Below are 16,193 nucleotides of genomic sequence, written 5' to 3'. Positions count from 1 at the left end.
AAGGCGACACTCAAAATTAAATGTTTGGGTTGTGGCTGTATGTAGCTCAACGGTAGGGTGCTCGCCAAGCACACATGGGGGCCCAAGTTCACTCTTCAGTAACATAAAATCCTCAAATGATCCTAATGCCTGAGGGGGAGGGAGAGGAGTAGAGTGAGGTGTCGTGAGTAATGGCGACAGAAAGAATTCACAGGCTGGAGAAGACATTTAGGAGTCTTGGTCCAGGAGGCAGCTGATGGAGCCGCAAATGCACTCTAAGAGAGAAGCAAATTAGGGCCAGCGAGAACCCCAGCATTAGAAAGTAGAGCATTAGAAAGTAGACCATAGAAGGAAAGGACTTAGGAGTGACACACTTAAGAAATGACACCAACCAACTATCCCCAGGGCATACCAGTTCATTCTGCCTCTGAAAACAGTGTTTAGGGTCTGTTGTGGCAGGCACAGTGCTCTGAACTGCAAAGGCTGATGCATCTTTACTCTGTAGTATGATTGCATCCTCCACAAATAGATGAAGTGTTTCCTGTGTGCCAGGCACCCTTCTGGGCACTGTGAATGCCGCCGTAAACAAAGGGGATTACATTCTGTCACCGTGCTTATATTTGGATCTGTAGGAGCAGGTTCAACAGACAATATTTAAAAAGCAAGAAGGAGTAAAATACAGTATTTTACTGTAGTGAGGAATGTTGAGATGACCGGGAGTTTGACACGGACTGGCTAATTTAATGAGCACTATCAAGGCACATGGACCAGGTATGTCTATGTTTCAGGGGTTGTCAACCCAAAAGGTTGTGCCAGCATTTGTAAGATGGAGACAGCAGCAAACCTAGATAGATTAAACAACAAAAGGAAAAGTTACCTTACCTTAACACTTCATCTTTCGGGTTCCTATAATAATTGTTTCTAAGGGGGGCTGGTGATATAACTCAGTTGGTAGAGCGTTTTGCCTAGCATGTATGAGGCTCTGCATTTGGTCCCCAGCACCACATAAACCGGGCATGGTTGAAAATGCCTGTAATCCCAGCATCCATGAGGTGGGATATGTGAGCCCCTATCTCAAAACCCAAACAAGAGATTGTTCCTCAGCTTCTAACCCAGGGAGAGGTTGAACAGCCTGAACTGGGAGCCAGAGGAAGGATGGAGTTGTACCAGAGCGATGTGAGCAGAGAGGAAACCACACCTCTTTCCTTGGTTTATGGCTTTACTTTTTAAATTAGATAAATAGACGCTTGGCGGGGCATCTCTCAGAGATGTACTTCCTGTCTAGTTCTCTTCAGCTTTTCTCCCAGGTCTCTTCTGTTTCCTTGTGTTACTTCTTTTCTTTTTGCCTCTCTTCTCCGACTCCCTCCTACCAGCTCCCGTGTCCCACCAGCTTCCGGTGTCCCTGCTTCTCTGGGCTTGCTCTCCCTCGCCACATGCTCTTCTCCAGGCTCCAGACTTTCAGACAATGCATCCCAATCTACCTGATCGCCCGGGCCACAGGGTTGCAAGTTGTATTCTGAGGCGGTGGTTGAGAACACACGGAGAGGCTGACAGGATGAGGAGGCGCTCTTGTCAGTGCTGCTGAGATAACTCTGGTTTGCTCCTAGTGGCAACTTCCTCCTCCTTTTCGTCCAGATAGAGCCGCCAAAACTGAATGCTGAAGAGACGTGCTGGTACGGGCCGCATAAACTCTCCCCAATAGGAAACGAAACATCATATAGAGTTTCCTGTGAGGGCCGGAGAGAAAAGTAGTCAATATCATATAGGTTACCTGAAAAACTCTTCTGTGAATGCGTAGACACAATAACGGCTCTTTTGTCTGTGGGACTTTGTTTCCCAACCAGACTATGCTTTTAGAAATTGCAGTCAACTCCAAACCATATAGATGCCATGTCTTTTAATATATAGGAATTAGATAAAGTTTAATTCAGAGGCGTGATATGATATTATCAACATGCCTACATAAAGCAAACAACTGTGTTCTAACAAAAGTTATGTGACTATGGTTTCTCCCTCAAATAGAGTAAATCTCCATTTAATTTTTGGACTGTATTTGGTTGTGGCTAACTGAAACCTTAGAGAAACCACAGGAGGAGGTGCTGGTGCTTATTTACATTTTAAATTTTAATTTATTTAATTGTGTGTGTGTGCGCGCGCGTGAGAGCACATGTGGTTTCATGTGCGTGATATGTATGTAGATCATGAAAGTTTGAAAGAGATCATGGGGAGGCAGGAAGACATCCTGAGGAGAGAGAAGATAGAGCAATGGAATTCAGGAGACAGGAAAGCAGAATAGAGCCTATTTGGGAAAGAGAAGGGGACCAGGAAGAAGGGGGTAGTGGGAATAGGGTGTGGGGGGGAAGGGTACAGAAAAACAAAATGTAATGACATCTACCTGTGAAGTAGCCTAGTAACTGCTTGCACAGTTACTAACTGAAAACCAGAAAAATGCCATAACGAAAACCATTGCTTTGTACGTTCATTTAAAAATTACTTTAAAAATAAAACTTTTTTTTACAAATACAATAAATGTTTTTATTTTTATGATTTAGAAAAATATACATTATCACACCTTCTATACGACTCTGTTAGAGACAGTGCATGGAAGGAACTTCACAGTGCTTGTTGAATGAATGTAGGATGGGGATCCTTGGAACTTGGAAAGAGAAAGGCTGGGACCTCAGGGAAGTTTGCCCTCACCCAATCCTGCCAGCTAGCTCCTTCTCCCTCTTGATACTCCAGCACCATCAATTAGAAAGACACCAAGAGCTATAGGGTAGGAGAAGGGTAAGAAGGACCACAGGAAATCCAGAACTCCAGGAGGAGTCCCTTATCCCTCCCTACACAGCTAGAAGAGAAGGCTCTAGTTCCAAGATCACCAGTTTAGCAATTTGTCCTTTGGCACCACTTGTGGGGACTCTGATTTTTAGAAATATCACACTGCAGAGTTTCAGTCAATATCATTGGAGGCAAAGACAAGGGAGAGGAATAGGACTGAGGTCATTGTGGCCAGTGACCTATTCTCTGCCCATAAATAGCATTTGGAATCACTCTGGGGACCCTAGGACAGGGTCCTGATGTTGAACTTGAACTCCAGCCTGTCCCAGCAAGGCCACCAGATCAACCCCATCACCACGATACATACCTCCAGTTAGGGACAGCCGTGGCCTGCTGGAGGCAGCCAGAGTACTGAGGAGCGAGAGGGGCTGTGGCCCAGAGGGGTTCTCTCTTTCCCACTCTCCGAACATGAATGCGTCCCTCCAGTTGAGATCACAGGTACAGGGGATACTGTCTTCACAGGGAGTCGCTTTCTCTAGTTAAGAAGAGGAGTGAATTTGCTCTCTAGCTCACAGAACACTCTGGAAGCTAACAGCCAACAGTTACAGGCAGAGAAAGCCATTATCTGTGTTCTAGGCTCCTTTTATCGCTCCTAACAACGGTATAAAGGCAACTCTCCCACAACCCACATTCTCCAGAGAAGGACTCTGAGGCCCACAGAGGCTGGTTAACTTACTAATGGCCACATTACGGAGAGGCAGACAGAGTCAACATGCAGAGCCAACCAACCTGCCTCCAGAGCCCATGTTCTTGATCACAGCACAATCATGTTGAACAAAATAGCCTCAGTAAATGGAGAAATGTCTAGCTGTGAGTGCCTGAGTACATGTGTATGTGACTATACCTGTGTGAATGAAGGTTCTCTCAGAGACCAGAGGCATCAGGTCTCCCCATTCCCTCTGGAGCTGGGGTTACAGGTAGTTGTGAGCTACCCCAAGTGGATGCTGGGAACCAGACAGACCCTCTGGAATATGAGTCTTAACCATTGAGACAATCTTTTCAGCCCATGGGTTCTGGAGGTCAAACTCAGTTCCTTATTCTTCCAAGACAAGTATTTTACTGAGCTATTTTCCCAGCCCTCCTCCCTCCCCTCTTTTCCACCCAGAAGTTCCAATGGAGTTCAGTAGGAGACAGCAAGAGTCCCAAGAGCCTGGCACGTCACTTCCTTTGCAGCCAAGTTCTTGACCCAGGAAGAAAACAGGATCCAGAGAACATCCTAGTATGCTTCATTAAAATTAACCCAAGAATATCCCAATATCAGATATCCTGAAACTCTTTTTGGTGTTAAGGATCTTACTATGTAGCCCAGGCTATCCTGTAATTTGCTATATAGACCAAGCCACCCTCAAACTTGAGGCATTTCTCCCAACTCAGCTCTCCAAGTACTAGGAATGACAGATATGCACACCTGGGTGGCTGTCCTGAAATTCTAAAGCTTTTCTCTCCAGTCCCAGTAATCATTAGAAATATTCTTGAGCATTCTGCTTTTCTCCTCCCTAACCTCACGGAATAGTTTAAAGTGTGTGCATTTGTGAATGTGCTCGAATGTTACATAAAAACAGACAATGTGGGCTGGAGAGATGGCTCAGCGGTTAAGAGCACTGACTGCTCTTCCAGAGGTCCTGAGTTCAAATCCCAGCAACCACATGGTGGCTCACAACCATCTGTAATGAGATTTGATGCCCTCTTCTGGTGTGCCTGAAGACAGCTACAGTGTACTCATAAGTAAAATAAATAAATCTTAAAAAAAAAAAACAAAGCAACAACAACAAAAAAAAACCAGACAATGTAGCTGACATCATGTCAAAGGTCAAGGCCTGTGAGAAAGCAGTCACAGATCTGGAAGAAGTGAGCCTCTGCTCACTATCGGGGGCTGGCAGCCTGTGTCTCCATCATCAGTGCTGAATACAGCCTTCCCTTTGGCACATCTGTCTTGCCCACTAAATGCTAGTATATGCCACACTTCCGGTTTTACAGTGTATATTCAAAAATTCAGATTTGGGGGTGACTCTTGAAAAGAAAATCAAGACCAACAATGCCAGGCTCTGTGCCTATGTGGCAGCAATCAATCAAAGCCTGAACTAAAATCGTCACTGTTTTTGTGGCCACCGTCTCTGCCACTCTTGTCTTAATGTTGAAAACAGGGGTCAGTTGCCAGCAGTTTTTTTTTTTTTTAGATTTCCTTATTGTATTTTATGTCTTTGACTATTTTGTCTACATGTGTGTCTGTGTACCACATGCTTGCCTGGTGCTCCTGGAGGCCAGAAGAGGTTGTCAGATCCCCCAGGACTAGAGTCACATTCATTTGTCAGCGGTCATGTGAGCTGGGAATTGAACCTGGGTCCTCTGGAAGAGCAGTGAGTGTTCCTAACTGGTGTACCATCTCTCCAACCCTGCTGGCAGTTGTTTTAATTATCATAAAGTAAGAGTCAACCATTCCCTTGCCCGTGTTCCCTCAGATCTCTATCCATTTATTCTTCCTATAAATGCAGGAGTTTGTAATATATATATATATATATTTATATATATATATATATATATATATATATATATATATATATATATATCAATCATGATGTTGTGACTATCTCCTGAGCCAGTATGGAGAATTAACTTGTCAATGGTCTTAGATCCAGATAGTTATTGAACTCCCATGTGTCCCCAGTGCTGTACTTGCTTCTTTAGATGATTTAGAAGCAATTTAGGCAATTTAACATTCACTAAGAAATAAGCCTTAGCCGGGCAGTGGTGGCGCACGCCTTTAATCCCAGCACTTGGGAGGCAGAGGCAGGTGGATTTCTGAGTTCGAGGCCAGCCTGGTCTACAGAGTGAGTTCCAGGACAGCCAGGGCTACACAGAGAAACCTTGTCTCAAAAAACCTTTTAAAGAAAAAGAAAGGAAGAAAGAAAGAAAGAAAGAAAGAAAGAAAGAAAGAAAGAAAGAAAGAAAGGAAGGAAGGAAGGAAGGAAAGAAAGAGAGAAAAAAAAGAGAAAGAAAGAAGCCTTAAACCTATAAAAGAACCGGAGAACCAGAGAATAGTGTGAAAGGTCATGGAGAGGACAGTTAAGTCTTGGCGGGCGCGTGCGGTCTAGGATGTAGAGGGGGCTTACAGAGGCTCCTCAGGGGAAGGAAGGAAGTGGGGAATGACTAAGGTATGAGGAAGCATGGTTGGAATGGGACTGCAACAGATGTGGCCAGAGTAGAGATGAGGTGGAGAGCATGTGGTCAGGCGAGACAGCAAAGATGGAGAAGCTGATGAAGGATCACATCCAGGGGACCGGGGCTAGACCAGAATTTGGGCACAGAGAACCAGCTGCTCCTTCTAGAATGTCATGTTTTCTCACATGACCTCATCTGCTCCATCTGCCCTGATCCTACCATAGATGGCTCTGCTTAGACACCAATCTTGAGCCAATGCCTTGAAAGGAGTTAAGGACCTTCATATGCCTCTGTCACTCCAGCATGAACTTTGAATGTGGGCTAGAAAGGAGCCTGTATAATGTTGTTCTGTACCCACATGACCATACCTTTGAGAGAAGGTAGTATGTATGACCGGCACTTGAAGAGCCTCCAGTGACTGCTTTGGAATAAGTCAGTGAATCCACAAATGGATACTGCAAGATGTAAGGGGGAAAGTACTGGCAAGGGTCATTCTAGGGAACCGGAAATGAGAATATAGAAACATCTCAATTAAATAAATGGTTGGGACTTGGTGCCAAATTGCCTTTGATATCCAAAAAGCCCAGAGAAATGCCAACTATGGTATGGAGATATTGTGGTACTCCTGGTGGTATCCACAAGGCCAGAGGAGGCATTGTGTGGAATCTGAGTCCCATACCTACGCAGCAGCTATGTCTCCCAGCATGCAACCCTGTATCCTTCCTTACCTGAGCTGGTCTTGTTGATCTGCACCTTTTTGCTCCTGCTGGAACTCCAGTCATTTCAGGGTCAAGGAAACGAAGATCAAAAGTTAAGGAGAAAAACATCGAACTCAGTTTGTTGTTGTTATTTTTTTAAAAAAAATCTTGATTTTTGGAGCTATGGTCTCATGTATCTGAGGCTGGCCTCAAACTCACTATGTAGCTGAGGATGACTCTAAACTTCTGACCCTCCCTGCCTCCTGAGTGTTGGAATTACGGCATGCACCACCATGCCTGGTTTATGCAGTGCTGGAGATCAAGTCCAGGCTTTGTGTATGTTAGGACCAGAATTCTACCCACTGAGCTACAGGCTCAGCTCTGAAGTCTTATCTCAAAGCTTATCCCTAGTCAAGACTTTTCCTGGGGACTGTAGAGATGAGTCAGTCGTTAAGAGCTCTGAAATGTTCTTCCAGAGGTCCTTGAGTTCAATTCCCAGCAACCATGTGGTGGCTCACAACCATCTGTAATGGAATCAAGATGCTCTCTTTTGGTGTGTCTGAAGACAGATAAAGTGTACTCACATACATAAAATATATCAGTTTTTAAAAAGAGACTTTTCCTAATGCAAAGGATTTAGAGATAGATACAGATATGAAAAAGGCCAGCGGTGGCTGCACTGCTCGGGTGTGATACACGTTATGTTTCCAGAAGAGAAAAGGGCAAGAGGAAGTGATGGAGATGGGTAGAGCACAGAGCTTGCGGTGCTGATTTGTCTGAGGAGGGCTGTGGCCCCATTTTGGATCTTGGATCTCAACCATGCGTGCTGTCTATTGTTCGGTAGCAGGAGGCTGTTAATGAGCCAAACCTGGTAACTACGACCAGCCTGGAAAGGGTCTGGAAGCAGAGCATCATCTCCTGGGGGTTTGTGCTGGGACATGGAGGAAGCGTCTGTGCAAAGCAGCCACCCGGGGAGCAGGGAAGCAGAGGCGATGCTCTGCTTGCCAGTCCAGCCCAGTTTAGCTGCTTATCTGGTCTTTCTGAGTCTCTGCTGCTTTCCTTCCAATAAATGGTCAGGGCCACAGCTGGAGTGATTTTTCCAAATGTAAATTGGATCACAGCACCTTCATAGGTAATATGCAAATAAGGCTCCCCTCCGCTGGAATTCTAAAACCCTGGCTTCTCAGGCTCTGCTTGGCCTGGCCTCTGCCTGCTTCTACTTCTATTTTCTTTTACCCAATGGCCTTCTTGCTCCTTCCCTAAGTTTGCTCCTCTGGACAAAGCCTCAGTCATTTGTCTTTTTCAAACTCCCTGGCTCTGCACCCCTGCCCTTTCTTTCTGGCTAGAGCCTGTTTCTCTAAAGGGGCTTAGCTCCCTCTAATCTTCCAGAATTAAAAGCCAGATATTGATGGCAGGCCCCTAATAACCCTGCCTTCCCCTTTACTCCCCTTTTTTCTTAGATACAGTACCTAATTTTGTGGGGTTATTATTGTTTTGAGACAGGTTAATCCTAGGTTGGCCTCAAACTCACAGGAATCTTCCTGCCTCAGCCTCCTGAGTGCTGAGTACAGGTGTGTACCACCATCTTAGACTGAGAACACTTAAAATTTTTTTTGTTCTTTGTTTTTTTGTTTGGTTTTTCGAGACAGGGTTTCTCTGTGTAGCCCTGGCTGTCCTGGAACTCACTCTGTAGACCAGGCTAGCCTCGAACTCTTGAACATCAGAAATCCGCCTGCCTCTGCCTCCCAAGTGCTGGGATTAAAGGCGTGCACCACCACCACCCAGCTGAGAACACTTAATTTTGTCTGGGCTTGTGTCTAAAGGAGACTATGGTTCTCAGCTGTTTTGGGCCATGGGACTGAATTACAGCCAGTAACTCAGCATGAGATATATCCGAAAGGGTCTGTGGTGGTTTGAATGAGAAATATGTGAGTGCGTGCACACACCTATAGACTGAACACTCAGTCCCTACTTGGTGGCCCTGTTTGGAGAGGTTTAAATGGTGCAGCCTTGTAGGAGGAAGTTTGTCACAGGGGGCAGGCTTTGGGATTAGAAACCCTGTGCTACTTTAGTTAGATTTGGCTTTGTATTTACGTTTGGAAATGTGAGCTTTCAGCTTCCCGTCGTCCCTGCCACTCGCTGCTGTCTACGTCTCCCAGTCACGATGGACTCCTACCCCTCTGCAGCCATAAGCTCAAACAGACCTCATTTTATATGAATTGACTTGGTTATGGAATTTTATTATAATGATAACGTAGCTAATACAGTGTCCTTTGCATAGGAAGTTAGCTGTGGATTGTAGTTATGTCTCAGACAGGAAGATCCTGAATTCTGAACCAGCATTGCCAACATAGTGAGACCCTGTTTCAAAAACAAAACAAAACAAAGAAGCCAGGTACTGTGTCACACGCTTGTAATTCTAGCATTTAGGGGGGGATCAGGAGTTCAAGGTCATCTCTCTAGTTACTTAAGTTCTAGGCCAGCTTGCGCTACAAAGCCAGAGGAAGTGGGAGGATATCCCTTCTATAGCCTGGAATGGTGGCACAGGTTTCCTTCTATTTCCAGCACTTGGGAGGTGGAGGCAGGAGGATCAGGAGTTCAAGATCATTCTTAACTACATAGGGACTTTGAAGCCAGCCTGGGCTTACCTGAGACCTATCTTAAAACAAAACAAAGACACTTCTTTTTGACACTTCATTTTTCTCTCCTGGTGATATTTACTACTTTATTTTTGGTTTTCCTTCTCTGTTTGTAGCCCAAGCTAGTGTGGAACTCATTCTGCAGCCTGGGCTATCCTTGACTTTAAGACAATCTGCTTGTCTCAGGCTCTTCAGTACTGGAATGACAGATGTGGGACACCACACCTGGCTTCCTGTCTCTCATATCACAATGCATCATCAAATGCACAGGATGTTTCTTCAGGGATGGAGACGACAGGCCTGAACCCTTGAGCATCCCAGGAAGCTGTACTTTAGGAACAACCTTAGGATCTCTATAAAGTCCAAACAGTGGCCCAGTCAGAGGAAATGTAACCAGTATACAGCAGGGTTTAAAGCCATGGTTGTCGTGTGGTTGTGTGGTTGTGTGGTCGTGTGGTCGTGTGGTCGTGTGGTTATGTGGTTATGTGGTTATGTGGCTATGTGGCTATGTGGTTATGTGCTTTTGTCTCTCTAGAATCAGCTACTGGATTAGTATTTAGCTTTCATTCTTCCATGTCTGTTACTCATTTTCATTGCTGAAGTATTTTCCTTCCTATATAACTCCTCTGGAGTCAGGCCTGCTTTGCTTGCTGTGTGGAAACAGAGACTATGACGATGACACCAGGCACTGTGTGACAGTATATCACATCCCTAACTGTGCTCTTTCACTGAGGGTCTTACCTCTGGGATCTCCTGGGCTACAGAAAAGGGTAGTATGGGCTAACCTGATTTAAATCATGTACCTGTACTGTTTCTGCTGATGCAAGTCGGAAAAGATCTGCGAGAGGGTCTCACTCTCCCCTTGGGCCATCAGACGTGTGAGGCTCTCACTGGGCTGGAGGCCTTTAGATTTCTTCTTCACTGACTATATGGGGAAAGAAAAATGAAGAAAACAGGAGGTTAAGCCTTGGGCTCTCTGCATTTTCCTAACACCAAACTCTATCTAGACTCTAAAACATTGGGACCCAAACTCTCCAATAGGCAGCCATACAAGTCACTCATGAAAGCAGTTCTCTTTGCTGGTATTTCTTTTTTTTATTTATTTTTTTTTTTTGGCTTTTCTAGACAGGGTTTCTCTGTGTAGCCCTGGCTGTCCTGGAACTCACTCTGTAGACCAGGCTGGCCTCGAACTCTCAGAAATCCACCTGTCTCTGCCTCCCAAGTGCTGGGATTAAAGGCCTGCGCCACCACCGCCCGGCTTTGCTGGTATTTCGTATAAATAACCTTTGGTGCCTTGGAGGTAAGGCCCTCATTGCATACTTGCCAACATAGATTTAGAATAGTTAACTTGTTAATACGAATTTTAACAGCTAGTGCTATTTGTTTTTATCCTTAGATATATAAATTACGAGAAGCTAATGTTTAAAACACCAATTCCTCCAAGAAAGCCCCTGCATGCAGTCTCTTGCTGGATGTAGGGTGCATTTGTAGCTGTTTATGTGCATGTGAACGTGTGACTAGGTAGGTGCACACGCACGCACATGAGAACAGGTGCAGGGCTCTAGGTCGACACTGAATGCTTGCCTCTATCAGTTTCCACTTCATATTCTAAGATAGGCTTGCCCACTGCACCTGGTTCTCATTGGCTCTGCAGGGCAGCGAGTTCCAGGGATCTTCCCGAATGGGGCCTATGAATCCCCTGACCAGGAGTCCACCTGTCCGGAAATTTGATTCATCTGAAGACATATTAAGGAGATCAGGAGAATAATTTTCCCACTAATAAAGAATGTCCCTTTACTTCCTGGAAGTGCCCCTCCTGACACAGTCGCTTGCAGAACTTCACTGTTGATTACACTCACTTCTCCAAATTCTACCTCAGAGACTGTAACCTTTCCTTTCCCTGTTTATCTGGGGGGTTTTGTTGTTGATTTGTTTGTTTGTTTGTTTGTTTTTGTTGTTTTGTTTTCTGTACACCAAAAGCCCACGTACAAGGCCCAACACTCTGGGTTTTTTCATGGTTTCTCTGAAGACTCTACCCCCCCCCAACCCTTTCTTAAGCTGTTTGCCAAGCTCCATTTTTGAACACACCTGATTTTTTTTGATAACTCAAAAGGCACAAATAAATGATACGCTGTCTCAAACAAAATACCTCCATAGTTCCAAAGCCACACATGGTAGTGTGTGTCTGTAATCTAACCATTTGGAGGCTAATGCAGGAGGATCTGGAGTTGTTGGCCATCCTGGATTCCAGAGTAAGATCCTGTTTCACAACAAAACTCCTACAATTACCAACAACGGATGTAGAAATACACTTAACAAAAGTATGCTAATGAGTAAAGAGCTTGGTGCCCCAGAAGCCATGTAAAATCAGATACAGTAGCTCATGTATGAAATCCTAGAGCTTCTGTGGTGAGACGGGAACCAGAGACAGGAGAACTCCCCAACAGTTGAGGGCACACAGAGAATGACAAGGAATGCTGTCTCAAACAAGGTAGAAGATGACGATCAATGCCTGAGGCTGTCCTCTGGCCTCTACATGTGTGCCAAAGCATGTGTGCACTTACACATGCACGTTCACATACACACATGCACACACATGCACACACACACACACACACACACACACACACACACGCGCGCGCGCGCGTGGGTCGTGAGGGGTTGGTCCTATAATTCCAACACTAAGACCACTTGAGGTATGGACTTTGAAAGCAATTTTGGCTACCTAAGACCCTATTCTTACAAAAACAACCACAAGCAAAAAAAATGAAATGTCTAAGATGACTTTATAGAGACAGAAAAGAGGTAAAAATAGAAAATGAAAAAAACCTAAACATTCCCTCATGGGTAGGGAGATGGCTCAGCAGGTAAGTGGACTTGTTAAAGAATAAGGGCCCCGAGTTCAGATCCCTAGCATCCATTTGAGAGTCAGGCACACCTCTAACCCTAGCACTGGGGCGGATGTGGGCGAGCAGACAGGAAGACTGCTGGGGCTTGCTAGCCACCAGCTTTGCAAAAATCCCCAAAGCTCTAGGTGAAGTACTCTATCTCAGAGGAATAAGGCAAAGAGCAATAGAAGAATATACCTGAAGTCTTCCTCCAGCCACTGCATGCTTCTCTAGTAGTGCAAACAACCACTACACACACACACACACACACACACACACACAGTCCAGAAAAGTCTCTTTTGGCCTGGCTTGGTAGAACATATCTGTCTGTAGTCCTAATACTTGGGAGCTCAAGATTTCAAGGCCAGCTTTGTCGACATAAGGAGTTTGAGGCCAGTTTGGACTGTATGAAACACTATCTCAAAAAGCCAAGCAAAAATAAAAACCCTTGTCTCTCGTCCGTTTCCACTGAATGGTGGTCATAGCTGATGGTTGCACAACGGTGTATATTTACTGAAGCATATGTACTTAGAAAGGGTTGTTCTGTGCTTAAAATGCTACCATGTCTGGACAGAGTTAAAGCCAAGGGCACCTACACTAGACACTCAGCAGCAGCTGGTCAAAGGTCACCCTTCTCCAAATCTGATCTTGGCTGAAGAGTAGCAATGGGGATTTCTTACCTCAGTCTTTCCAACTGGGCTGGAAAGGCTCTTGGGTACCAGGCAGTGAGTGACAAGGATGGTAGGGTCCTTGGTGGTGATGGACAGACCCTTATGCAAAATTTGAACCAGGCGGATCCAAAAGCGGAAGACAGTTTCAGGATGGTCAGGGTGGAGCTTCAGGTAGTAGATTTTCTCAGTGACTGTCCTCAACCGCAGGATGCGTTCATGTTGGTCCCAGATCTGGAGCTCCACAAACTTCAAAGGGAGAATGCTAAATGCATAGAAGACGATACCTGGATGACCCCGTCACGTTTGGTGCGTCTCTTCAAGGATAGGGAACTTTTAGGGGCGTGAAAGAGAGTTCTTGGCTAGTGGTGCTCAAACTCTGAGGAAAGGAGATTTTCCTGGGGCAGTTAATTAAGATGCAAGATCTCAAAGACAATCCCAAAGATTTAGATTCACTAGATCTGGGCTTTTACCCTAAGACCTGCCTCTCTCATCTGGCCATGATTTTCAGGCCAGTGTCTAGGGATCCTGTGCCGCAAGAGTAGCTCAAGAGTAAGGTGGTCAGAGACATGGGGTTTTGCCGCTTCCTTCTTTAAAATCCCACCTGCATAGCTTGTTCATTCATTAACCTCCATGAACCCAAGACTGCCCAAAAGAGCTGGCTGAAGGACCTGGCTTAGACTTAGTATTAGTCACCTGCAGTGGGCAGTACTTGTTACAGGTATACCAGCAACATAATGGGGAGCTCTGGCAGGAGGTAGCTTGGAGGAATAAAGGGGTTTCCTAGACCTCTGGTAACATCTAGAGATTCTCGAGATGGTTTGCAGATTGTGTAAGGAGGCCTTTTGTGGCTTAAATATCAAATTTTCCCAGAGACTTATTTGTTTGAACACATGGTCCCCAGCTAGTGGTACTGTTTGGAAGGTTATGGAACCTTTAGAAGGCAAAGTCCTTGCTGGAGAAAGTACTTTACTTGGGAAGAGCTTTGAGGTTTTATCACAAGGCTTCAGTTCCTGTTCTCTGTTTCCTGTTTAGATACAATGTGATCAGTCAACTTCCTGCTCTTGCCACCATGTCTCCCCTTCCCTGCCATGATGGACTCTAGCGCCCCCCTCCCTGCCCGAACTGTAAGACCAAATAATAAACCTTTTCTCCCATAACCTGCTTTTTGGCTGGGGTGTTTGATCATAGCAGCAGAAAGGAGACTGAAATGAGAACCGAGAATCAAGCAGGACAGTCCTATCACAAACGTCACGCTACTATACGCTACAGCCTCGAGTAGGACTTAGTCCATTTGTTTTATAGAGGAAGGCTGCAGCCAGTGACCTGTGATACAAAAATCGAGCCTAGTTACTTGGACACCCAGAACTAAAAAGAGTATGCCTCTCCCAAGCAGCCCTCCGTCGGTCAGGTCTCACTATTACCACTTAAGCAGAGGCTCAGAGGTTTCCTGCTAAATCAGAAGACTGAGGCAAGAAGGTAAATCTGCAGACAGGCCTCTGGCCCTGTCCATCTAAAGCTTCCCCTTGCACCAAATTGTCTGTCCTTCCAGCAAAAGACCTGCCTTGTCTCACCTGACTTGTGTGTGTTATATGCACGCATGCTTGTCACGCTTGCCTGTGCGTGTGTTTATGTGTGAAAGCCGACGGTCAACGTCACTGTCTTCCTCTACTGCTGTCCATCATTTTTATAAAAAATGTTTTTTATTTTTATTTTTGAGACAGTGTCTCTCTAGAGAGCTCCGACCAACCTGGAACTCACTATGAAGACCAGGCTAGCCTTGAACACACAGAGATCCACCCACCTCTGCCTCCTGAGCACTGGCTCTAAAGGCATGTGTCATCATGTCCAGTTTAAATTATTTTTTTTTTGGTTTTTTCAAGACAGGGTTTCTCTTATAGCCCAGGCTGTCCTGGAACTCACTCTGTAGACCAGGCTGGCCTCGAACTCAGAAATCCGCCTGCCTCTGCCTCCCAAGTGCTGGGATTAAAGGCATGTGCCACCACCGCCTGGCCAGTTTAAAATTTTATGTGGAGTCTGTGAGCATGTGGATCTGCGCATGCGGATTCTGTGTGTGTGTGTGTGTGTGTGTGTTCTGTGCACCTCATGTATGCAGTACCCACAGAATCGAGAAAAGAATGTCTGATCCCGAGACTAGACTTACAGACAGCTGTTAACTGCCACCAAGAGGAACCCATGATTTTAACCACTGAGCCATCTCTCCAGACCCCACCATATTTTATAGGGACAGTTTCTTTTTCTTTCTTTCTTTCTTTCTTTCTTTCTTTCTTTCTTTCTTTCTTTCTTTCTTTCTTAAGATTTATTTATTTATGTATATAAGTACACTGCAGCTGCTTTCAGACCCATCAGAAGAGGCCACCAGATCTCATTACAGATGATTGTGAGCCATCATGTGGTTGCTGGGAATTGAGCTCAGGACCTCTGGAAGAGCAGTCAGTGCCGTTAACCGCTGAGCCATCTCTCAGCCCATAGAGACAGTTTCTTTTTCTTTCTTTCTTTCTTTTTTTTTTAAAGTTTTTCGAGGCAGGGTTTCTCTGTGTAGTCCTGGCTGTCCTGGAACTCACTCTGTAGACCAGGCTGGCCTTGAACTCAGAAATCCGCCTGCCTCTGCCTCCCAAGTTCTGGGATTAAAGGCATGCACCACCACCGCCAGGCAGAGACAGTTTCTTAAGTGAGAAAATGAGCACATGTTGCTCTTGCAGAGGACCCAGCAATCACGGGGTACCTGTAACTCCAGTACCAGCAGATTTGACACCTTCTTCCAACCTCCACAGGCAATGTGCACACCTGGTACACAGATATACACGCAGGCATAAAATTGCCAAATTGTATAAAAATATTAAAAATAAATAAAGAGAAAGACACCCCTGAGGAAGCAAGTTGGTTAGAGAGTTGGGGAGAGGGGGCTGGAGAGATGGCTCAGTGGTTAAGAGCACTGACTGCTCTTCCAGAGGTCCTGAGTTCAAATCCCAGCCTTTAATCCCAGCACTTGGGAGGCAGAGGCAAGTGGATTTCTGAGTTCGAGGCCAGCCTGGTCTACAGAGTGAGTTCCAGGACAGCCAGGACTACACAGAGAAACCCTGTCTGGAAAAAAAAAGGGGGGGGGACGTTTCTCACTGAACCTGGAGCTCACAGTTTTTCTTTCGTCTAGAACTGCTGGTACTTGCCAGTCCCTAGAATCCACCTCTCTTCCTCTACCCCTTAACACTGGGGTTACAGGCATACACTGTACTCCTGTTTTTGCATGGATGCTGAGGTCCCAAACTCATGTGCATCATGCCATTGTCCCACTGAGACATCTCC

At 45.5% G+C, this 16,193-nt stretch overlaps 1 protein-coding gene across 4 annotated transcripts in view; it reads right to left on the bottom strand.

Annotated features, from left to right (window-relative positions):
• Positions 1–1,180: 1,180 nt before the first annotated feature.
• Fam71f1 (family with sequence similarity 71 member F1) overlaps positions 1,181–16,193 on the bottom strand; it is a 17,517-nt gene continuing 2,504 nt past the window's right edge. For 2 of the 4 annotated variants that reach the window (XM_028762643.1, XM_028762646.1), the window contains exons 3-7: positions 12,882–13,134; positions 10,117–10,238; positions 6,705–6,748; positions 3,125–3,292; positions 1,181–1,706 (exon numbers count right to left, since the gene is read on the bottom strand). In XM_028762643.1, coding sequence (XP_028618476.1) covers positions 1,693–1,706; positions 3,125–3,292; positions 6,705–6,748; positions 10,117–10,238; positions 12,882–13,134 — 601 coding nt within the window. In that variant the 3' untranslated portion in view covers positions 1,181–1,692. The remainder of the gene's footprint in view (positions 1,707–3,124; positions 3,293–6,704; positions 6,749–10,116; positions 10,239–12,881; positions 13,135–16,193) is intronic. The other 2 variants (XM_028762644.1, XM_028762645.1) reach the window with 2 other exon arrangements.

Source organism: Grammomys surdaster, unplaced genomic scaffold (assembly GCF_004785775.1).
Source record: "Grammomys surdaster isolate TR1022 unplaced genomic scaffold, NIH_TR_1.0 134, whole genome shotgun sequence".
In the NCBI taxonomy this organism is placed as follows: Eukaryota; Metazoa; Chordata; class Mammalia; order Rodentia; family Muridae; genus Grammomys; species Grammomys surdaster.
The sequence above is the reverse complement of the archived record's forward strand: the minus strand, read 5'-3'. Positions and strand labels throughout refer to the sequence as shown.